The 20,524-nt window shown below is 52.4% G+C and overlaps 8 protein-coding genes across 8 annotated transcripts in view; 3 read left to right on the top strand and 5 right to left on the bottom strand.

Annotated features, from left to right (window-relative positions):
- Nucleotides 1-813, top strand: part of CONPUDRAFT_112014 (uncharacterized protein) — a gene marked incomplete at its 5' end in the record, with an annotated part of 2,282 nt that extends 1,469 nt beyond the window's left edge. The window contains one exon of the mRNA XM_007775980.1: nt 362-813. Coding sequence (XP_007774170.1) covers nt 362-610 — 249 coding nt within the window. The 3' untranslated portion in view covers nt 611-813. The remainder of the gene's footprint in view (nt 1-361) is intronic.
- A 1,064-nt stretch (nt 814-1,877) lies between these two features.
- CONPUDRAFT_131679 (oxidoreductase) lies at nt 1,878-2,999 on the bottom strand. Its single transcript, XM_007775979.1, has 4 exons — nt 2,894-2,999; nt 2,622-2,827; nt 2,413-2,563; nt 1,878-2,356 (listed from the first exon to the last, which is right to left on the bottom strand). The coding sequence occupies exons 1-4, from the start codon at nt 2,959-2,961 to the stop codon at nt 1,951-1,953; spliced, it is 831 nt and encodes a 276-aa protein (XP_007774169.1). The 5' UTR covers nt 2,962-2,999; the 3' UTR covers nt 1,878-1,950.
- Nucleotides 3,000-5,924: 2,925 nt separating this feature from the next.
- CONPUDRAFT_112007 (uncharacterized protein) lies at nt 5,925-8,767 on the top strand. Its single transcript, XM_007775978.1, has 11 exons — nt 5,925-6,190; nt 6,245-6,713; nt 6,769-6,888; nt 6,938-6,963; nt 7,014-7,099; nt 7,153-7,296; nt 7,350-7,391; nt 7,448-8,035; nt 8,090-8,154; nt 8,202-8,504; nt 8,564-8,767. Exons 2-11 carry the CDS (start codon nt 6,311-6,313, stop codon nt 8,689-8,691), a joined length of 1,905 nt encoding a protein of 634 aa, XP_007774168.1. The 5' UTR covers nt 5,925-6,190; nt 6,245-6,310; the 3' UTR covers nt 8,692-8,767.
- Nucleotides 8,768-9,936: 1,169 nt separating this feature from the next.
- CONPUDRAFT_139962 (FMN-linked oxidoreductase) lies at nt 9,937-11,372 on the bottom strand (the record flags this gene model as incomplete). Its single annotated transcript, XM_007775977.1, has 4 exons — nt 9,937-10,179; nt 10,240-10,508; nt 10,564-11,008; nt 11,103-11,372. The coding sequence occupies 4 exons, from the start codon at nt 11,370-11,372 to the stop codon at nt 10,042-10,044; spliced, it is 1,122 nt and encodes a 373-aa protein (XP_007774167.1). The 3' UTR covers nt 9,937-10,041.
- An 808-nt stretch (nt 11,373-12,180) lies between these two features.
- On the bottom strand, nt 12,181-13,622 carry CONPUDRAFT_85269 (FMN-linked oxidoreductase). Its single transcript, XM_007775976.1, has 4 exons — nt 13,233-13,622; nt 12,730-13,171; nt 12,416-12,672; nt 12,181-12,351 (listed from the first exon to the last, which is right to left on the bottom strand). The coding sequence occupies exons 1-4, from the start codon at nt 13,503-13,505 to the stop codon at nt 12,232-12,234; spliced, it is 1,092 nt and encodes a 363-aa protein (XP_007774166.1). The 5' UTR covers nt 13,506-13,622; the 3' UTR covers nt 12,181-12,231.
- Nucleotides 13,623-15,297: 1,675 nt separating this feature from the next.
- CONPUDRAFT_169300 (NADH:flavin oxidoreductase/NADH oxidase) lies at nt 15,298-16,718 on the bottom strand (the record flags this gene model as incomplete). The annotated part of the gene is made up of 4 exons (XM_007775975.1): nt 16,366-16,718; nt 15,820-16,276; nt 15,490-15,755; nt 15,298-15,429 (listed from the first exon to the last, which is right to left on the bottom strand). Exons 1-4 carry the CDS (start codon nt 16,642-16,644, stop codon nt 15,298-15,300), a joined length of 1,134 nt encoding a protein of 377 aa, XP_007774165.1. The 5' UTR covers nt 16,645-16,718.
- A 612-nt stretch (nt 16,719-17,330) lies between these two features.
- CONPUDRAFT_158898 (S-adenosyl-L-methionine-dependent methyltransferase) lies at nt 17,331-18,530 on the bottom strand (the record flags this gene model as incomplete). Its single annotated transcript, XM_007775974.1, has 5 exons — nt 17,331-17,617; nt 17,698-17,905; nt 17,980-18,065; nt 18,130-18,318; nt 18,377-18,530. The coding sequence occupies 5 exons, from the start codon at nt 18,528-18,530 to the stop codon at nt 17,331-17,333; spliced, it is 924 nt and encodes a 307-aa protein (XP_007774164.1).
- Nucleotides 18,531-19,406: 876 nt separating this feature from the next.
- On the top strand, nt 19,407-20,491 carry CONPUDRAFT_147107 (uncharacterized protein). The gene has a single exon (XM_007775973.1). It carries the CDS (start codon nt 19,661-19,663, stop codon nt 20,384-20,386), a length of 726 nt encoding a protein of 241 aa, XP_007774163.1. The 5' UTR covers nt 19,407-19,660; the 3' UTR covers nt 20,387-20,491.
- The last annotated feature ends 33 nt before the right edge of the window (nt 20,492-20,524 follow it).

The following is a 20,524-nucleotide window of genomic DNA, read 5'->3' as shown; positions in this document are numbered from 1 at the left end:
GCCCACCTCATTCCGCCCAGACGGCCGTCCCGTATACACCCTCCCGGCCATCGTCGACCCCTTCGGGTCGCCCACACAGCCCATCGTACTCTCCAACCCCGCCATCATCGCCGAATACCTCGAGACGAGCTACCCGGCGCGCCAAATATTCCCCGAGGGCTCCAGGGCAGTCCAGTCCCTCTTCGTGCACTACGTCCAGGAGACATTCGTCAAGCCCCTCCTCCCGATCATGGTCCCGCTCACCCACCAGCGCCTGCACGAGCGCAGCCAGACGCACTTCCCCCTGCGCGCTGCGACGCCGCAGCCTGCCGGGCCCGGTGTGCCGGGCGGCGCACCGCAGTTCCCGCCCGCGCCGCCCGAGGCGTGGCGCGCGGTGCAGGAGCAGTTCGATTTTCTGGCGGCGATGATGGACAAGAACGGGCCGCCCGACGGAGACGGCGTCGTCGCGATGGGGCAGGACCTCACGTACGCCGACTTTGCGGTGTGCTCCGTGCTGATCTGGATCGAGAAGGTCGCGCCACACGACGGCTGGGTGCGAGTCAGGCAGTGGAACGGCGGACGGTGGGGGCAGTTGTGGGAGCGGTGCAGAGGGTACATGGATGTTTTCTGAGAGGCGGACTCACTCGGCTCTGTAGCGCCTATTGCGTGGCGGGCTGGACTCCATCGGTAGCGTTGTGTATCGCTTCTAGACCCTGTGTCGCCTAATTCGATAAGTACATTTCCTCTGGATCCTTATTGCTTGTAGACGCAATGACTCACTTACTTACGAATCTAATGCTGTATGGTCGAGAAAATTTGCAGTGTATAATTTCATGGCGTACCGAAAGAGGGAACCCCCGGGCGCTGTGAATGGGCGCTGACATTCCGGTGATTTCTCTTGTTCGAGCACCGGTGTTTGTTTTTGATTGTAGCCCCTATCTAATGCACTGCGCGCTCATGAGCGCGCTCCATGGTACTCATCCCACAAATACCCATGAGCGTGCGGCTCGCACATTGAAGTACTTAGTAATACGGAATTGTCTTTATGGGACATGCGCCGTGATTTCCCAATTTCTTGAAACCCCTACACGATACGGGGGCATCGAGACACAATTTTTGGAGAGGCTAGTACGGACCTGGAGGGACACTCGTCGTATCATACCCCGAGTATCCGAAGGCAGCAAGTTATCGAAGGAACGAACAGATGACGTCATGAGGAGGTGGAGAGCGAATTCTAAACCGGAAGCATAATGGGAGTTTCTCCAGGGATCATCATCCTAGTAGATCGTGTAGACGTCGTGCTGGGCGACAAAGTCTGCAGATAGGCGTGAGGTTGCGGCGCCGGCAGTAGCCCATATGAAGAAATCCGCCTGCAATAATGGTAGAAGGTTCAAGAGGCGTGGCGGCTTGTGTCCTGTCCGTATAACGCACCCACTGGCCCATAAAATGAACGAGATGGGCGGATGTCTATAATTGAAGAAGCCATAAATACCCCAACCTGGTGACCTTGTCCATGCACAGCGGCACGGAGGTGTATTCTGAATCTTTGACTTGGCAAGGCGATCTGCCAAGTCCATGTGGGCCGACCGTCGATCGCTATTGTCAGCTATGTATACCAGACATATTTACCGCAGAGTACACGCGCCTTGCACGTGGATACCACCGACGACACACCGCCAACGAAACACAGCGACCTCACACTCACGATGGCTGTCAACAACCTAATTTTAGCGCCAAGGCGAACATTTGCTACCGAAGGCGTCGACAATCGTGAGACACCGAAAGAACCGGGATGACGGTTCAGGCTTTGCTGCCGTGATGTTGTTGGATGGGCCTCAGACGATGACCATAGACCTCACGCACGCCATAGTCGTGGCATGGGATGGGCAAGGAGGATGGTTGATGAGATCTATTCTGGTGTCCGTCAATCGCATACATGATACCGCGCGTCACCTGGTATAACGGGCGACCCTACTTCTTACCAAAGAGACGCCAACTGATCCACAACACAAGCGACCTGGGCAACCAAGCGAGGATACCTACGAAAGCAGCACCGCCGCCTAGTCTCATGTACCGTGGCGGCCGTGCGCTCAGCGCACGAGAGACGACTCGCCTCGCAAACTCGGCGGTGGGCAGCGATCCTGGCCCCTGGCTGACGTTCATCCGCTGGATAATTTTATCCGTGTACTCTGCATACAACGTATCTTCTGGCATCTTGAAGTGCGCTGCCATATTGGTACTGATGTTTGATTTGATCTGACCAGGTGCGACGAGCATCACGTCGACGCCGAGTGGCTGGCACTCCATGCAGAGCACCTCAGTTAGCGAGTGTGCGGCTGCCTTGGAAGCGCAGTACACGCCGTTCCAAGGCGTTGGGCTGTGAAGGGAGAGCGATAATGAGCCAGCCTCGGTAGTCAGATAAGTGTGGCTCACAATTCTCCGGTTACGGAGCTGATATTCACAATCAACCCCCGTTTCCGTTTTGCCATAGAGGGGATTACCGCTTTTGCGGTACGCAGGATAGCAAACGTATTCGTTTCAAATGTTGATTGTACCGTCTCGATGGGTACATCCACAAGAGTCCCTGTCATATGGACCATGTGAGCCTAGCGAGAGTATTTTCGACGCCCAATGTGACGTACCAACCGCAATTGCTCCAGCGTTGTTCACAAGTACATCAATTCTCCCATGCTGACCGAGCACCTCCTCGACAACGTCTCGAACGTTTTGGCCGTTTGTCACATCCATGGTGTGCTTCCAGGTCCGGCTCTTGTCGAGCCCCTCCATACTATCCAGCCTGCGAGCGGTGGCGTGGACCAGGCACCCCTCCTGCGCAAAGCGTTGGCATCTGTGATGAAATTCGACAAGAACCAATTAGCGTCGTTCCGCTAGTAGCATTTTGCAGAGCGCTCACAAGAAGTATCCTATGCCTCCTTGAGAGCAACCGGTCACAAGGACGACTTTGGCATCAGGCGAAGCCATCCAATACGCGCGGTGTGAGGTTGTTGTGAAGGGACGCGAGTTTACGAGGTGAAGGATGCGGCTACGCGCCGGGCCGGATGTAACCAACGCGGGAGAATCACGTGACTGATCCGCCAGTGCCACGCATCCGCACGCGAGCTTGGGCACCGTTGTCGCCAAGTTGTCGCACGGACGACATAGGCAAGAAGCGTTTAAAGGCTACCTCGATCAATAACGTAGGGCCACGCGCGCGCAGCAAAAGCCCGCTACCTAGACATTGATGTAATAGTTCGAGCGTACCCTGTAAAATTGCGAGTGTATAATATACAGCCATTATAGACAGGTATAGAGTAGGGTATGTAATACTACGTCGCACCCGAGCCCCGTATCACGGAGCATTCTTCTTTGCAGGGGAAGGAGAAGGGGAGTCAGCCTTTTGTTTGCCCTTAAGTCTTAGATGATGATCCGATACTCATCAACACATTGGTAAGAGCAGGGCTGGGAGTTCTTTTAGTGGGCGTTAAGGGAAACCTAACGAGTGAAAGTACCTCACGGATCTCCATTGGCCCACCGCATTAATATTCGGACAGCACCTTGATTTCCAGGAGAGGCAAGGACTCTATCAGTCGAGATATCAACATTGAAAATACTGGAAGGGCCAAAGAACAATTGTTGGATCTCTGCCTTATATCACCTATACTGATAGCAATGAGAGTGGGACCAACAAGATCCATAGAACCAGTACAGCATTGGTTAATATCCACATTGTCACGGGAACTTGACAACAAATTAGGTGCTTGCATTGAGTGAGAATTGTCCGCATGGACATGGGAATAGACATGGGCATGGATAACACATCCGCATGGATAGGCATATATAGTCTATGAACATCGCAAACAACTGAGGAAAAGGAAGACATTGGTTGATGATATGGAAATTAGAACGCCAGCACGGTGAGGGGGCGAAGCGGGGGAAGAGTAGCGACCGCGCTGATTCAGTATCGGGATCCCAAATATGCCTAAAGAAAGAAAATGCGCGCGCGGAAAGCGAAGCGGGGGTCAAAATATCACGTGATCTCGTTTGAGCTGATTTTTGGCAGGGATCCCTAGTACACGAGTTGCGCTGAGACCCACTACCTAAGGTAGCGGGAATCATCGAGTTCTCATATGCGCCCCCAAGCCCGAAATTTGAACACACTAACTAAAGGAAAACAAATGTACACATAAAAATGTGAGTAACGAGTGTTCACCAGCTTACAAGGCAAACAAAGTGTGTAAAACAAAACAAGCTGAAAGTCTGAAAACCATGAATAGCCAAGCAGTCGAGAAGATACAAATCATATAAACGTATAGTTATACGACCCATGTTGGAAGTCCGCCATACCAAAACAATCGATCACGCGAGCTTTCTTCGCGGATAAGCGCTACTAGAACATCCACGATTGTTCTTCTCCTCGAGTCGGGTAGCACAACACGCTCTTGCGAGATAAGCCAAGAAAACGGTGAAACTGGGTTCATTCAGATGCGTGTCCTCTTCTGCACTCGGGAGTATGCATGCCGCTCCACGCTCTCTCGGTGACATCGCTGACGGTGAAATAAGCGTTATCCGAATGAAGTCAGCTGAACAACGAAGCAGTACTCAACAGCATCTCGGGACCGGGAAATAGGCAACCGGGGGCCTCGGTGGGAGGATGGACAATGTGGTAAGACAGTCTTTCTTCCCGAAGCCAGGGACTCGGACTCGCGTTCATGAGCGGTCAAATCGGCGCTCAGCAACAGTTAGAATCATTCACACTTGCAGTGAGAAATGTACCTAAGTTTCAAGTGCCTGCGATGCGTGATGCACTAAGTTTAACTACAATTTATACGCACGACGTGGGTTCAAGGTTTGACTTGATGGATCCTGTGGAGCTCGGTATTGAAGAAGCTAGAAGCCTGATAGAGCCCACAAGGTCGCAATACCGAGGAGGTACCGACGGCATTTGATGAGAGTCTCCAAATTCCAAGTAAATGGGCGAGGGCGACGCCACCGTTCGAGAGGACCTTCTCGAGTCGAGGATCAAGGAAATTCGGTTGGTGCTGATCATTAAAGCAAAGTTTGACCAGTAGGGTGATACCAGGCACAGTCTCCAGCTCGCGTGGCGCCCAGTCGTCGAAGCCTCGTTACTAGTAATCCGAGCAAACTGAGACGGTATGCGCGCATGAGAAGCTCGCTCAGGAACGGCCCGATAGCAAGCCAGATACAACTCCGATCTATCCGCAGGCAGCCTTGTGAGAGATTATACCGTGGTAGAGCCCGTGCTGACGCAGGATGCCGTATGGAGTTGGATAGCAGGTGGTGAGAGCGGGGTATGATGTGGGAGTGCGCAGTGAGAAACCACGAAGGAAGCCTTTCCTAGCTGGGCTCGTTGGGCTGGTGCGCTCAGCCGCTCCTAGACCGACTCTTCGTCCAGTAACTGTACCAAGTAGCGAACAACCGAGGCAAGGAAATGAAGACAAATCATACCGACGACAGTCAGAAGAACCGTGAAGAAAGATGCCGTGACGAGGAATCGAGGCGTTGCCAAAGTGTCACAAATAACGCGTGTCGCGTGACAACCACGTCAACCACGGCGCTTATTAACGTTAACTCCTTCTTTTATCCCCACGTGCAACTCCCTTGACCGTGAGGGAGAACGTGTATTCTTGTGCCCCCACACCTGTACAGCGGCACCGGTATGCAAGCATCACGTTTGCGTAGTGCAATGATGGAGAGGGGGAACGAGGTAATGCATCATTGTGCACGGTGATCGGTCCTGCTTTCACGGCTGATATCATCGCATTGGACCAGTGAACTTTTCAATAGCTGATAGTTTTCACAGTCAAACGAGTCGAGGGCAGAAAACAGAAGCCATGACGCTGATCTGACAGCATCTTTTGGCCTTGGATAACGGTATTCCCTATATCCTCAAATGAGCTCGTACTGAGTACTGCTATCGGGGATCCGTTACCCACGTCCAGCCAGCATGGATCTGATAACTTCCTACTTGCCCTGTAAATGGCTGTTCTTCGCGACGGTTGCCGCGATAGGATGTCTTGCTCCCACTCAGATCGAACCTTCGCGGCCGACCCGTCGAACATTCCGCGACGTAACCGAGACTTCGGCAGCTCCGCTGATCCATGAGAACTAGACGCTCGGGGCGGAAAATGGACAAGGTATCAACACAGGAAGCGACTTTCAGAAACGAAAGAACGGTACATTGAATACACGAGTAAGGCGCAGCTTTCCCTCGACCGAGGCTATGAGGTTAAAAGGCGGTTTTGAGGTGCACCCCAGGCAGACCTCGAGAGCCTATTTCTCAGCTCCACCCAGCTTTCTTGCTCTGGCGACCATGGACTCTTCGACCGGCTCGTCTATGCTCGCAGCCGTTGCCAAGGCCAAGGGTCCAACTGACAAGACCTTGCGGGTCGCCCGGAACAAGCTCTACCCCATGCAGTCCTGGTATTGCCTGGCGCTGTTTATTTTCATTGTCGGCGTTTTCCAGTGGGGATCGTATCTGCACTCCAAGTATGCTCGGAGACACCGCAACGCGAATGGCGAGTCGGACCCAGAGCTGGCTTCTGAAAGGTCCGTTCGCGGAGTACGACGTATCCCGGCCGCCCTCGCCAACTTCTATCGGGTTATTGCCTTCCGCTGGACGCTAGAGATCGGCAAGAGCTACACCCTTTGTTTGTCCGAGGTCTTCGTGACCGTGGCCTACATCGTATTTCTTTACGTCTGGGCATTCATTAACAGTATGCTTTCAGTGTTAAAAGCAATGTAGTATTGTACGCTAACGTTCTTTTGTAGCAACCGACCTCGAAGGTCACAAACTCAACTTGACGTACTGGTGCAACCGCGCTGGTATCCTGGCTACTAGCCAGTTTCCGCTGATCACAGCCCTCGGAACGAAGAATAACCTCGTCTCACGTCAGTTCCTATCATTCTCACGAATTGATAGCCGCTAATTTCCGAACAGTTGTCACCGGAGTCAGCTATGACAAGGTGAGACTAGGTGAATCCCCGGAGGCGCAGTGCTGATTGATCGATCCTAGTTGAATTACATTCACCGCATGATGGCACGCGTCGTCTTCATCCTACTTTGGGTTCACGCCGGGAGTGAGGTTGTTTACGAGGCACCGTAAGTGATTGAGGAGCTGATGGTGACGTTGTGATAACTCACTTTCGTTCCAGTTTCCAGCCTTACCTTGAGCAGACGTGGCTCAGATGCGGCATCGTCTCTATCGTGGCGATAACTGTGCTCATGTTCGCCTCTCTACGTCCTGTTCGTGCCGGTGCCTACGAATTTTTCTTTTACACGCACTTCGCCATGGTCTTGTACGTTGTCTATAACCTTGTGGCAACGTGGTTACTAAGTTTATCTCGTGTAGGATCTTCCTCGTCTGCGCCTATTTCCACACTTCCTACGACAGGTGAGTTTGCTTCACTCCAAGTTTAATCACTGTGTTATGTACTCACTCCACGATAGCATAACGTACTGGATTTACCCATGCTTTGCCATCTGGGGCCTCGACCGCCTCATTCGGGTCGTCCGTCTCGTCGTCTTCAATCACTCATACTTCGGCTTCCGCTCGGGCTCAAACATGGATGCGACGATTGAGCTCCTCTCGCAGGAGTTTGTCCGCCTACGCTTCCACCGCCCCTCACACTTCCACTGGAAGCCGGGTCAGACCGCATACCTCATCATGCCTTCCGTCTCGCGCCTGCCGTTTGAGTCGCACCCCTTCACTATCGCTAGTTTTGACTCGAACCTCTTCGATTCAATCGAGGACAAAGATTCTGCCCGGTCAAGCGAGAAATCGAATCGGATGAGTCTGGCAGAGCACGCGCTCGGGTCCAGTATGCCATTCTGGAAGGAAGTCGTGTTCTTTATCAATGTTCGCGAAGGCTTCACAGGACGGCTGAGGGAGGCCGCTCTCAAAGGGGAGAAGGTCAAGGTGTTCATTGACGGACCCTATGGCCCGTCTCCCGACCTTGGCTCCTACGACACCTGCGTCCTCATTGCCGGTGGCTCTGGCGTATCATATACGCTCCCGACTTTGCTTGATATTATAGAGTAAGCTTTCTTTCCATCCTGGCAAAAACAAGGGCTAATTTTGTTCGCCTTCAGAAATGTTCGAAGTGGCAAGAGTGACTGTCGTCGAGTCGTCTTTATCTGGGCTATCCGCGACGCTAGTGAGTATCTTATGACCGTGCCTTTTCAGAGATTGACCTTGCTTTAGATCACATCCACTGGATTGATGAGACCCTCGTCCGAGCACTTCAGCTTGCTCCGCCTTACCTCAACGTCTCCATCAGAATCCATGTCACAGGCGCTTCTGCTGCAATTGCTGAGCTCCACCAAGACGACGCCGACTCGGAGTCGATCCATGACGATAGCGAACATGAAGACGGCAAGGCCCGCGAGAAAAGCAAAGACTCCCTCGTGGCTCTCTCGAACGTCTCTGTCGAACAAGGCCGGCCAAACCTGGACGTTATGCTCAAGGAGGAGGTCGATGCTACTACCGGAAGAATGTCTGTCAACGGTACGTGGACCTCTAATTCTGCCTCTGTGCTGGACTCATGCTGATTTCTCTTTCTTTAGTCTGTGGCTCTCAAGCTGTTGCACGCTCAGTGCGCCATGCACTACGCTTCCCGGTCTCAAGTCCCTCGAATATTCTGAACGGCGGACCCAGCGTCACGCTTCATATCGAATCTTTTGGGTATGCCTAATTTTAATCTACGTTACCTCCTCGAACCCTCCGTTCGTCTCCATCTTTGGACGTTCTTTGGTTCTGCCTTTCTTTCTATCCCGTCTATTTAAGGGGACCATTTGTACTGTCGGCGGAAACACCTACTGTATTATACCTGAGATTGTAGATCTGTCTCCCATACCATTTGTCTTCCGGAGAGAAAAGATGGCTGTAAGATAGATTGGAATGATACGTCGCAGCAACAGCCTGTACACTTGAGGCGATACGTGCATACACACGCCTGAGAAATAGTTCGTTGCCGCCTGCAGGCACTGCTCGCTGGCCAGTGCAGACTTTCCCAGCGGCAGCTATTTATGCTCACACGAGAAGATCGAGCATTCTCGGAGGATCTCGAAGCATGGCGATCATTGGCTCCATGGTGGCCGAACGACGCATTTGACAATCAAACTCGGTCATTCGTGGGACTAGTGCAGCAGTGTAAAGCTTCGGCCACATGGTTTCCAGCAAACTGAAACTTTCGCGGACCGGTCGGCAAACGTCTTTCAGGTGCCGTGAATTGTTGAGATCCCTTGATCCTATACGGGCGATTTCCTGCGAAAGCAAGGCTCACGCTTCGAAGGAAAACGATCTTCCTTGCGGAGTTGAGGCATTTTCTTCACAGACATGTCTTCGTTTTCACTTCTCGTGAAAACGATGAGGGATAGTGAAGGCTTTCTGGAATTCATCGAATCTTCTACATTTCCAGTAGAAATCGAAGCGATTCATTATTTAACCGGTCAAAAGTTTGAGCTTTGCGAGAGCTATATGTGGGCTTGGAAGAACTGATGGCTCATTTGCTGCGAAAACCGAACTGCTGAGAATGCCTCGTCCGACGAACGTCTACTGGCGTCCAATCACTGGGCCAGCAAAACTTCCGTATGACCTGATGTAAAAGCTGAAGATACGATGTTAACATGCACACGTAGATCTGTGGCTGGGTGTGAGCGTGAGTATCAGCCTTCAGTCCTGATGCCCAAGATTGAGGTAATGCGAGACAACTGCAGGAATTGTCTCATGGGGGCGCTACTACTTGTCACCCACGTCAACAAACACAAGCTCGCGAAATAAGCAAATCCTCACCCCGACAAGCTGGGTCCTTCCAAGCTGTCTTAGCAGCTCGTCGTTCCTTTCCGAGCCTGCCGGATGCGGCCAGGACAGATCTTCCCATTTCCGAAGAGATTTTGGGCCCAGCACAAATCACATAATCGCAAATGACGCATAACAAGGGGAGCTACATGGTAGTGAAAGGCAGCATTGCGCTAAGGCTGACGAGGAGATCACCCTCGATACACCCGAACGCGAAGTTTGAGTCAAAAGACCAAGGATATACTTAGACCTCACGACGCTCGTCGTCAGCGAAAGGCCAATCCGTATACCCCAGTGGCGAATGGTTACCCATGAGATAAAACTTGGAACGATCCGGAGGTGTCAGAGGCATATCATTTTGCAGTCGATACGGGAGGTCAGGCTTTACAGACCGGGTAGCCCGCGTGAACAGAAGGCGAAAACATGAAGGATAGAGACGTACGTTCGAGATGAAGAGCCTGCCAAAAGCAATCAGCCCTCCCTTCTCTTCGGCCTCGCGGATCGATAAGGCTCTTTTGAACCCTCCAGCGGCGATGTATGGTCTGTCACCCCAGATCTGACGGATGAAATCTGAGGCATCTGAAGACGTGGGGTCTTCCGCAGCATCCGAGCTACCGCGGGGTTCTACAACGTGCAGATAGGCAAGTCCCCGCTCGGCAAGCTTGGTTGTAAGGTATGTGTATGTCGGGACCGGATCTCTCATACCCATGTCTGATACCCCAATACGTTAGTCTGGCGATCATGGCACAGAGAGTGTAAGACGAACTTTGAAACTCGCTCCAGGGGCTCATCCTGAAGGACGTCCTCGATGCTCCAATGGCCTGGACCACAGCATCGACGACCTCAAGAGCAAACTTACATCTGTTCTCGACACTCCCTCCATACTCATCATCGCGAATGTTCGACACATCCTGCACGAACTGGTCGATTAAGAACCCGTTCGCACCATGGACCTCAACGCCATCGAAACCGGCTTTCATAGCATTCTTCGCAGCCTCGGCAAAAAGCTCGATGTACTCTTGTATCTCGGGAATCGTCAGAGCACGAGGCATACCACCACCGCCCGTAATGTGCTCGCGGATCGCAATGGGAGACGGCGCTATCAGAGGAAAGTCACCGTCAGCGGCAAGGGCGCGAACGTCCGCCGCTCGACCCATGGCCCATATCTGAAGGAAGATATAGGAGCCTTTGGCGTGCACGGAATCTGTCACCTGCAGCGGTGCGTTTAGCATTGAACTATTCACAGCACGTTTTACACGGAGAACATAGGAAGGGAGGGAGCGAGTAGGAAATGGAGTGGTATACCTCTTTCCACCCGGCTACCTGCGCCTCGTTCCATATACCCGGGATGTTTGGTAGTCCTCCTGCCTGCGGTGCGATCGATGTCGCCTCCGTAATAAGAAGCGTGCCGGGCGTGCTGCCCCGTTGTGCGTAGTAAGTCGCTGCCTGGGGGCCAGGAACATGATCTTTATACGCGCGGGTACGTGTCAACGGTGCAAGTATGACGCGATGCGAGAGTGCAAGGTTGCCAACGCGAATGGGCTGGAAGAGAGCAGGCATCTCGGCGGAAGTCATAATGTTCTCACTCGTGGGCTACTGAGTAGACGGGACGTGGTAGAGTGAAAACAGTCGTCAAAAGCGCGCATATATGCATCAGAATGACCGATTTGTCGGAGAGCATTGATAATGTCGAACAGCCTTTGAGCAACAGGTCTGTGCAAGGGTTGACTCGACGTCGCTCGACGTCGACTACTGAGTCAGAGCAAGCAGACGCAATGTCTTCAGCAGCTTCGGGACCGCAAAAGCTATGATTGTCGTATTGACGAGATTGTGAGCCCAGCCAATGAACACTAAGGTGCCATTTCCCGGTTGCTTCGCAGTTTTGATGAGAGCCGACTGTCGCCGGCGTATTACCAAGAGTGGCGTAGTCGACTCTGTCAGGAGGGAAATGGTGAGGGGAGAGTTTGAGGGCACACAACCAACACTTGGAGGCAGATGAAAACACCCTCCAACGAGAACTAAGATATAGCGTGCTGGACGATGGTAACGTCACGATTGGGAACCAGTGTGAACTACGACAATGGTAGTCATTTAGAGCTGGAGCAGACGTTGGGCGAAGCATACCTCGTATCATTGACATAATTTACACATTCCCAGCCTTAAAAGAGTAGCAGAGGTACGTAGAGGATACGCTTTAGATGGACACAATCTCATACTTGATTGATGTAAAGTTTGAGCAAGAGAACTGTTCGCTGCTCTTGCCATCAAGTTTCGATCTCCGCCTCGAATATTACCCTTTTCGTCAAACGTCCCTATCGCATAGTACAGCTCGTTCTCAGCCAGCCCACAAACATGTCAGCGCAAGGTGAGCTCATCGGTCATTCAAAGGCGATTATATACAAAATAAACTAATTGTTCAACAACATCCACAAATCTACTGTGTAAAAGGGTAGTCGGTGTACCCCTCTGGCGTGTGGCTGCCCATCATGTAGAACTTCGAGCGGTCATATGGCGTGAGGGGGATGTTCTCCTTCAGGCGACGAGGAAGGTCGGGCTATGGAAGGAGCCGAAATTGATCAACCTTAGATCACCGGAAAATTATACAGTGAAGAACATACGTTGGAGATATAGTGCCTTCCAAACGCGAACATGCCGCCCTTCTCTTCGGCTTCCTGCAGTGCGATGTCGCGCGTGTTGCCACCCGCAGCGATGTACGGTCGGTCACCCCATATCTTGCGGACGAAGTCATTCGTGCCTGATACTTGCGTTGATTCGTCTGCACGCGGCTCGATGACGTGTAGGTATGAAAGTTCACGGGCAGCGAGCTGCGAGGCGAGGTAGGAGAAGGTAGGAACTGGGTCTTCCATGCCCATCGCTGTATCCCCCGGGCATCGTCAAGACAACTTTGTGAAGTGAATGGAGGCGAGCTTACACTGGAACCTGCCCCAAGGGCTCAATCTGATAGCAGTCCTATCCGCGCCGACCTTCTCCGTAATGGAATCAACCACCTCCAGCACGAACTTCGCCCTGTTCTCGATACTCCCGCCGTACTCGTCCGTGCGTGTGTTGCTGACGTCCTGCAAAAACTGGTCGGGCAGGTAGCCATTCGCACCATGGATCTCGACACCATCAAATCCGGCCTCGATAGCGTTCTGAGCAGCGATGCCGTATAGGCGTATATATTCCTTGATTTCGGGGATCGTAAGCGCGCGAGGGACGGCCGAGAGCTGGCCGGTCATATCGACGCAGGGGATAGCGCTCGGAGCAACGAGATCGTGCCCTGTAGATGCGAGGTCCTGTGGGTGGGCGGTCCGCCCCTGTGCCCAGAGTTGGAGGTAGATGAAGGAGCCTTTGGCATGCACAGCGTCGGTGATCTAGTTCGTTTACGCATCAGCACATCCTGGAGAAAGGACAGTGATGAATACGGCCACACACATGTTTCCACCCTTCCTTCTGTTCCTCATTCCAAATGCCTGGCGCAAAAGGCGTGCCCTTTGCCTGAGGGGCAACGTACGTTGCCTCGGAGACGAGGAGCGTGCCGGGGGTGCTTCCACGTTGAGCGTAATATGTCGTAAGTTCCGGACCAGGGACATGGTTCGCATGATTACGAACTCGCGTCAGAGGAGCAAGAACGACGCGATGTTGGAGGTCCATCCGGCCAACCTTGAGAGGTTGGAAGAGCTTGGGGACCTTCGTAGAAACCGTCATTGCAAAAGTGGTGCTTGGTGAAGGTTAAGACGGGACAAAGAGGAGTCGGGTCGGTTCGTTGGGTCTATGTCGCCATCAACGCACGGTTTATATGCAAGGCCATCTTTGAAGGGACACCTGGGGGATGTTCGACAACGTTCAAAGTGATGAGGTGAGAAAAGCTGACAATCGCCCGCGTAATCCGGCCGCGCGTCGCATCCTTGGAGACGGCAGAAGAACGACATCGCCTAAAGGAACCGATGTTTGTCAGATCATGTCACCTCGCAGCACTCTCGCAGCTACTGCATCCAATCAACGCCAATCTTTGACAAGCTTTGACAGAGTAGGGGAGAGAATCCGGATCAAAAAGTTCGTGGTGCCCTGAATGCTGATCAATCAGTAGGCATGGAACTACTCGATGTCCTTGAAGGATCGGAATTTACCCTACTGAGATAGTACATTCACCGGTTCCGTCGTGAGTGCTTTCGCGAGCGTGAGATGCGATAACGATAGCTTGAAACTGAAGAAAAAGACATCGGAGCCAACATCCGTCGTCCTTGTCATCATGCCGTGCCGATGTAGTCCGAGAGCTTCAGTCAATTAGGTCTAAACTCTGATGTTAGGGGCCTTCTTGATATAGTGTTCCCCTATCTCGTCCCGGTGCGGTGTTGATGGTCTCTCGATTACCTGGAACTTTAATTATGCCTCGCGCTGCGTTATAGCCTTGGTCAAGCCTTGGTGGATTGAGGCGTACCTTAACATTTGAGGTGTTTTTATTCGCAAGATATACAAAGCATACGGCATGTTCAGTTATGTCGCTGGAAATGGATGTAGAAGGTTACCTCTACTGATACTATCAAGTTTCATCTAAGTGAATTCAGCTTCGATTCCTTTCTTCAGCTACCATTGATACACATCGTTTAAGGTACTTAATGTCCAATATTCTCGTTTCATACAAGGTTTATTTATTTATTTGAAAAACGGACTACTTTCGTTTGTGAATGTCTGTGGCGCAGTATCGCGCAGTGTTTCGGCGCTAACTAGTACAGCACAGAAATGAGACGCAGCCATCAATAAGCATTCACTGAGGCGCAGCAGTATTGCTTACTGACGCTGACAAAGTTGCGCACAGCATACAAGGACGTGGAGGCGCTCGTTGGGGGTATATACATCGCAAGTACTAGCGGGCCATCACTGACCTCTGACGAACGATGCGGCGACATAACTCGAGCGTTACATGGTCCACCAGCAACTTCTCAATCTTAAAGTGAATTAAAGAGCCCATGGCATTTGTGAATCTATCGCTCGTTCAAGGAGCAAACATTCGTAAGAGTCATTCCAAACTGCATAAATTCCGAGCTTGGGATTATGGCGGACAAAGCTACACGCCAGACTCACCCGACTCCATACTTTGTACAGTCCATTGCTTCATTCCGCCGGTAAGGACCAACTTCCATTATTCAAGACGAGCTAAAGGACCCTTCTTTCATCAGCAACGTGCTGGGTAACCGGTAAGGGCTAGGGGGCTCGCGAGTCGGTGTCATATTTTGCCCCTGCAAGCCAGGTACCTGGTGCGTGTAGAGCCGGACGGGATGCTTCAGCTTATGAGTCGCACAATGTAACCGACATTCAAGTATATCGCTGGGGTCCCTCATCTCGTAACATTGGCGGTATAGGCTAGGCAAAACGGACACGGTCCAGAATAAGAGATCTATAATGCATTCGAGCGCCCTGAAATAACTTAACCATTAGCCAACGATATATTATACGTATACTGCTAGCCAATTGCAATTGAGCATGTCAATTTACTACTCTAAAGTTTGCCCTCCTCCGCGAACAGCCAGTCCGTGTATCCTTTGGACGTCAGATCACCGGTCAAGTAGAACATCGATCGGTCAGGACGCGTGAGCTCCAAGTTCTTCTCCAGGCGCTTGGGCAGGTCAGGCTACACCAAAGGGCAGTACATCAGCTTACTTGACTAGGACGGAAGAGGATGACCACACACGTTCGAGATATACAATCGCCCAAATGCGACGAGTCCGCCCTTGTCCTCTGCATCCTTGATCGCATTCTCACGCTTGAATCCACCAGCAGCGATGAACGGTCTGTTGCCCCAAATCTTGCGTATGAAGTCATTTGACCCTGGGTAGTCCTCAATCACGTCGTATCCCTGCAGCCGAGGCTCGACAACGTGGATGTACGCGATATCACGTGCGGCGAGCTGCGTCGTGAGGTACGAGAATGTCGGGATGGGGTCCACCAAGCACATGCCTGCATTAGCACCATCGTTCAATTACGATGCGCACACAATGTCGCAGAGGGGGGAGAAACGCACCGTGAACGCTACCCCATGGGCTCAGTCTAATCCCCGTGTGCTCCTTGCCCACAGCCGCAACGATAGCATCGACCACCTCGAGCGTAAACCGTGACCTGTTCTCGATGCTCCCGCCGTACTCGTCCGTCCTGTCATTACTTACGTCCTGCAAAAACTGGTCGGGCAGGTACCCGCTAGCGCCGTGAATCTCCACCCCGTCGAACCCTGCGCGCTCGACCGCGTTCCTCGCCGCCTGAGCATAGAGCTTCGCATACTCTTTGATCTCGGGTACGCTGAGCGGGCGAGGCTGCACTGGCACGCCGAACACCATTTGCTCGGGGGTGAGCGCGATTGATGAGGGCCCCACGACGTCATACGACTCGCCGTTAGCTTTGAGCTCGCCTTCATCAGCAGTACGCCCGAGAGCCCAGAGCTGGCAATAGATGAAGGAGCCCTTGGCGTGGACTGCGTCTGTGACCTACATTCTCATTATGCCTGGATAAGCATCACAAAACATGTATGTGTAGAATGCAACGAAACGTTGATCCACAAATTCACGAAACGCACCTTCTTCCACTCGTAAACCTGCTCATCGCTCCACACCCCGGGCGCATGCGCGATGCCCGTCGCACAGGGTGCGATAAATGTCGCCTCGCTTATCAGGAGTGTTCCGGGGACGCTCCCGCGCTGGGCATAGTGCTCTGCTAACAATGGGCCTGGGACATGCGACGCGTGGTTCCGCAGACGTGTGAGCGGGGCGAGGACGACACGGTGCTTGAGCTCGGAAGCGCCGACGCGAAGGGGTTGGAACAGCGCAGGAGACGGGATGGGCTGAGTGATGGTCATGGCTACTCCTTCAAATTTTGTGTTTCTAGACGAGTAGTGTGGGTTTAGGATAGGCGAAAGATGATAAGGTGGAGAGAAGAGCAACGCTGTTTCTTATACCTCGCCAGAATTGCATAGCGCGCTTGAAATTGGGTCGCACCTGGGAAAACCGCCAGCGATAGCAATGCCGGTCAAAACGGGGTCTGTGGTAGCACCCACCTTACTCAGCATGCGTCCGACTCATCGCTCGTCGAGGTTGATAGGCGTCGGTGACCCTTCAAGCTTCAAGTATCGTATTCAAGAGGCAGCTGACTTGACGCGGCGAACGGAATTTCCCGGAACGCCGGCAAATGCACATACTGGCATCGATTCTGTGTTTGTCAGCTGCACTTAAAACGTATTAGCTCTCAGTAGGCCTATCACTCTTAGCAAGAACGGTGAAGTCGAATGCATATACTTTGCCTTGATCTTGCATCAAGATGATGTCGAAGGTCTTGAAAGAGCCGAGTTGAAACGTTGAGGTTTGATAAACAGAACAAAGATACTATTGCGGCAGTCTACACGGTATCCGGGCACACCGGCAAGCAACACTGAATAATGGTCGGAGACCTGATAGGTAAGCAGCCCGGGAGACGAATAAGAACCACGTACTCTATGGCATAAACCCTTGTTCCCCTTTCCTGCTACATCCGCATCTCGACCTCACTCTAGGCCTTCTTGACCATCATCATCGCAACCGGCCACTCGATATCCACCTCGTCCGTCTCCTTCACCTCCTTCGTACCGTCGCCCGACTCGCGCTGTACGCCTTCCATGAGTGCCTTGTAGAATCGCGTAGCGATGTCGCCTTCGGGCTGCTTCGCATCGGACGGGTTCGCCTCGCGGAAAGTGTGCAGGGACGACCACGTCTGAAGGTAGCCATAGAACTCGAGCCAGGTCATCTTCTTGCGCAGGATGACGGAGCGTGGCGAAGGAAGGTCGGGGTAATGCGAGCCTATGATATCATGCGTTAGTAGGGTTCTGATAGCGAAGGAGTGGGCAAGAAGGCGAGGTAAGAATGGTGCCAGGACTCACCGGTGAAGAACACGCGTTCAAAGTCGCTGAACCCGCCTGGGACGATCGTGTTGGGCTCAGGTATGTCAAGTAGGTGGTTTTCAAGAATCGACCTGCCGGGCTGTTGCCAATAGGGGCCTACGGAGTTGAGCTTGTCTGTGCCTTGTGCATATTGGTTGATGAGTGGGGTTAGCGAAGGATGGCGAGAAACGCGGAACTCTGAGTAAATCTGCAGATAGACGAACAATTTAGACAATTGGTCAAGACGGGCCAAGGAGTGACGATGAAGGAGCATATGCGCACCCAGAATGACGCACTGCCACCCTTCCGCAGCACCCGAGAGAGTTCAGGCCACATCTTGTTCCAGTCGAACCAGTGACCGGCTTGCGCTGGAGTAAGTTGATTTGAGTTCAAAGAGGACTACAGGGACGGACGTCGGTGTGTGCGACTCACCCGCTATGACGAGATCCACGCTTCCATCCTCCACAGAGTCCAACTTCTCCGCGGGAGACTGAACGAAATCAAACTGTTCCGTCGACACCGTCTGCTTGCTCAGCATCTCCCGCGCACCCTCAACCATCTTCGCACTTGGGTCAATTCCGGTGATCTTCCGGAAAGGTGTAAGCTCGACCGTCGCCTGCCCTGGGTCGAGCGAGTGAGGTCAGCCCGGCCCTTGAAGAACATCAAGCATACAACGTACCTGTTCCGCATCCCAGATCTAGTGCCCTGTCCCAGCGCGCCCCCTTGTTTCGCTCGTGATACCGGAAGATGAAGTCGAAGAGGGAGCGAGGATACGTCGGGCGCGAGGTTGCGTAAACGGCGGTGTCGAACGTTGCTTTGCCGAAGGTAGACATGGCGGAAGAGCGTGCGGAGAAGCGCGGACTAGGATGGATTGGATATGAGTTTTAGGGGCCAGGTGACGATTGTCGTGCTATTTATGTTAATGTTGGTCGGATTTTGTCGGCTTTGTGAGGGGGACGGACATGATGTGTTCGCTGACCAAGGTGAACGGTGGTGGGCCCTATTGCGACGTGCCGCTTTATCCAAGACTTATTGCGTCTCCCCCGCCGTTCATTCCAAGTAACTAAACGTGTGTAGGACCGGTATGTGTTATGCAGCCATGGCATTGGCGTACGCAGCGGGTACCAGCGTCGACAGTGTGGACGACAAAGAGAGGCAATGGGGATGTTGCCGTCGCCTGACCGGATGTTCCCGCGGCTGACCGCCGGCCAGCTGCGTCCGATAGCTGACTCTGGCCAACGTTTCAGCCACCAGGATGTCATTCCTTCCATTGCTAAGCTATATCCAGATGTCTAGGGCAGTGTAGACGATAACGACTTTGTTCGTACTGCTGAAACCAACAATCGCAAGCGAAGCAGAAGTTATGCCACACGATTTCATCATCGTGATCATCTTGATGCGTGTGCCCAGCCTGCGTGCGTGTTACGTTCACCAGGTATTCATTCGGGCAACAAAGTTTCAAGAACCAGCTTCGAAATAGAACCAAGAATTCTCAGTATCAAGCCGTCTGTTATCGATTTATCCACTGTCATAATCATGATGCACTCTGCGAGATCGACTCCCTTGACTAACAACGTCCACGCAGGGCTCCTGTCGGCATTTAGGATGAACATCCCGCAACACTTTGTTATCGTTTCGTTCGGTAAGGTATCTGCTCATCTAATAATGGATCTTTGTTGCTCACGCCTTAGAAATTACCAACCCTCTCGCCATCATATAACCCTCGCTGCCGCTGAGGCTGAGCCACAATGATATTGATGGTAGTTGGCGTAGAGATACGAGGAGCCCTCTACCCCTCGATATCTCAGAGCAGGTATCTTTCTTTCGCTCCCACTTTCACTTATCCACCGAAGCGTCTTGTAAAGTTTATCTCTCTAGGCAGGTTTGCCCTTTCTTCAAAACTTCATTCAGAGTCAAACCACTCAACTCTAATAGCCGTTTCTCAGCCTTAAGCTTCTACGTTATGGCAGAGGATACAGAAACATCGGTTGACGTTGAGGGCCCGTCCGCCTCGACTACTTTGAAGCCTGATTCTACCCCAGTGGTCCAATCGACGAAGAACCAATCACCTCCTACTGACAGCACGACAGTGCCCAAGTCCTCTGCATCCCTTGCTCGCGTATACTCCCAAAGCCCATTATCTGCCATAAACTCAGTACCATCTACGACCCAGCAAACACCGCGCATCCCTCCGCCGACCTCCGGTGGATGGCGAGCAAATAAATCACACCAGCATAGACCACCCTCGAGCTTGGCAGTCAATAAATCCCACAACACGATCAATGATGGAGCGGTGGTTGGCGCTGTAATTGGTGCCGCCGCTCTGGTCTTCATCACCGTCGGCTCCTACGTGCTGCTGAAACGCAGATATCACCATCACTTACAAGCAATAAATAGCCCCGAGCACCAAACGCAGTGCACAGAAAACGAGACCACGCTCGCCTCCGACTCCAAATTGGGGATTTTCCTGCCGAGGGAGCAAGACGGTTATGGGTTCTCTATCTTACCTAAACTTCCCTTTCGCTCCAAGTGGCTTGGTAGTCCTTCGACTTCTACTTTAACATCGTCGGCGAATGGATCACCGCCTGAGTACGCGTCTTCTCAGTGTGTGGATACCACTCACACAAGTCTGTTGGGTACTTCATCTGGCCACCCGGGTGCTGTAGACTCACGAGATCTCAAGAACTGATACTGCGGTACATCACCGATCACTACCTAATTATATCGCTTTCTTGGACTTGTACAGTACGTTGATCTTTGGACTTATGTTCGGTCATATTGAGTACGCTTCCACTCTCCTTCCCAACGGTATTATGTACAGTGAGAC

The sequence above is a fragment of the Coniophora puteana genome (genome assembly GCF_000271625.1).
Source record: "Coniophora puteana RWD-64-598 SS2 unplaced genomic scaffold CONPUscaffold_16, whole genome shotgun sequence".
NCBI lineage: Eukaryota > Fungi > Basidiomycota > Agaricomycetes > Boletales > Coniophoraceae > Coniophora > Coniophora puteana.
This window is presented reverse-complemented; position numbering and strand designations above follow the sequence as displayed.

Excerpts from the sequence above, each read along its gene's own strand:
- CONPUDRAFT_112007 (XM_007775978.1), top strand. The coding sequence starts at position 6,311 with ATGGACTCTTCGACCGGCTCGTCTATGCTCGCAGCCGTTGCCAAGGCC. Across the intron at positions 6,964-7,013 it reads CCGGAGTCAGCTATGACAAG|TTGAATTACATTCACCGCAT; the intron begins GTGAGACTAGGT and ends GATCGATCCTAG. Across the intron at positions 8,036-8,089 it reads ACTTTGCTTGATATTATAGA|AAATGTTCGAAGTGGCAAGA; the intron begins GTAAGCTTTCTT and ends GTTCGCCTTCAG.
- CONPUDRAFT_85269 (XM_007775976.1), bottom strand. The coding sequence starts at position 13,505 with ATGACGGTTTCTACGAAGGTCCCCAAGCTCTTCCAACCTCTCAAGGTT. Across the intron at positions 12,673-12,729 it reads CCCTTGGGGCAGGTTCCAGT|CGATGGGCATGGAAGACCCA; the intron begins GTAAGCTCGCCT and ends CGGGGGATACAG. Across the intron at positions 12,352-12,415 it reads GAAGGCACTATATCTCCAAC|CCCGACCTTCCTCGTCGCCT; the intron begins GTATGTTCTTCA and ends CTCCTTCCATAG.
- CONPUDRAFT_147107 (XM_007775973.1), top strand. The coding sequence starts at position 19,661 with ATGGCAGAGGATACAGAAACATCGGTTGACGTTGAGGGCCCGTCCGCC.
- CONPUDRAFT_131679 (XM_007775979.1), bottom strand. The coding sequence starts at position 2,961 with ATGGCTTCGCCTGATGCCAAAGTCGTCCTTGTGACCGGTTGCTCTCAA. Across the intron at positions 2,564-2,621 it reads CGCTGGAGCAATTGCGGTTG|GGACTCTTGTGGATGTACCC; the intron begins GTACGTCACATT and ends TCCATATGACAG. Across the intron at positions 2,357-2,412 it reads AGCTCCGTAACCGGAGAATT|CCCAACGCCTTGGAACGGCG; the intron begins GTGAGCCACACT and ends CTCCCTTCACAG.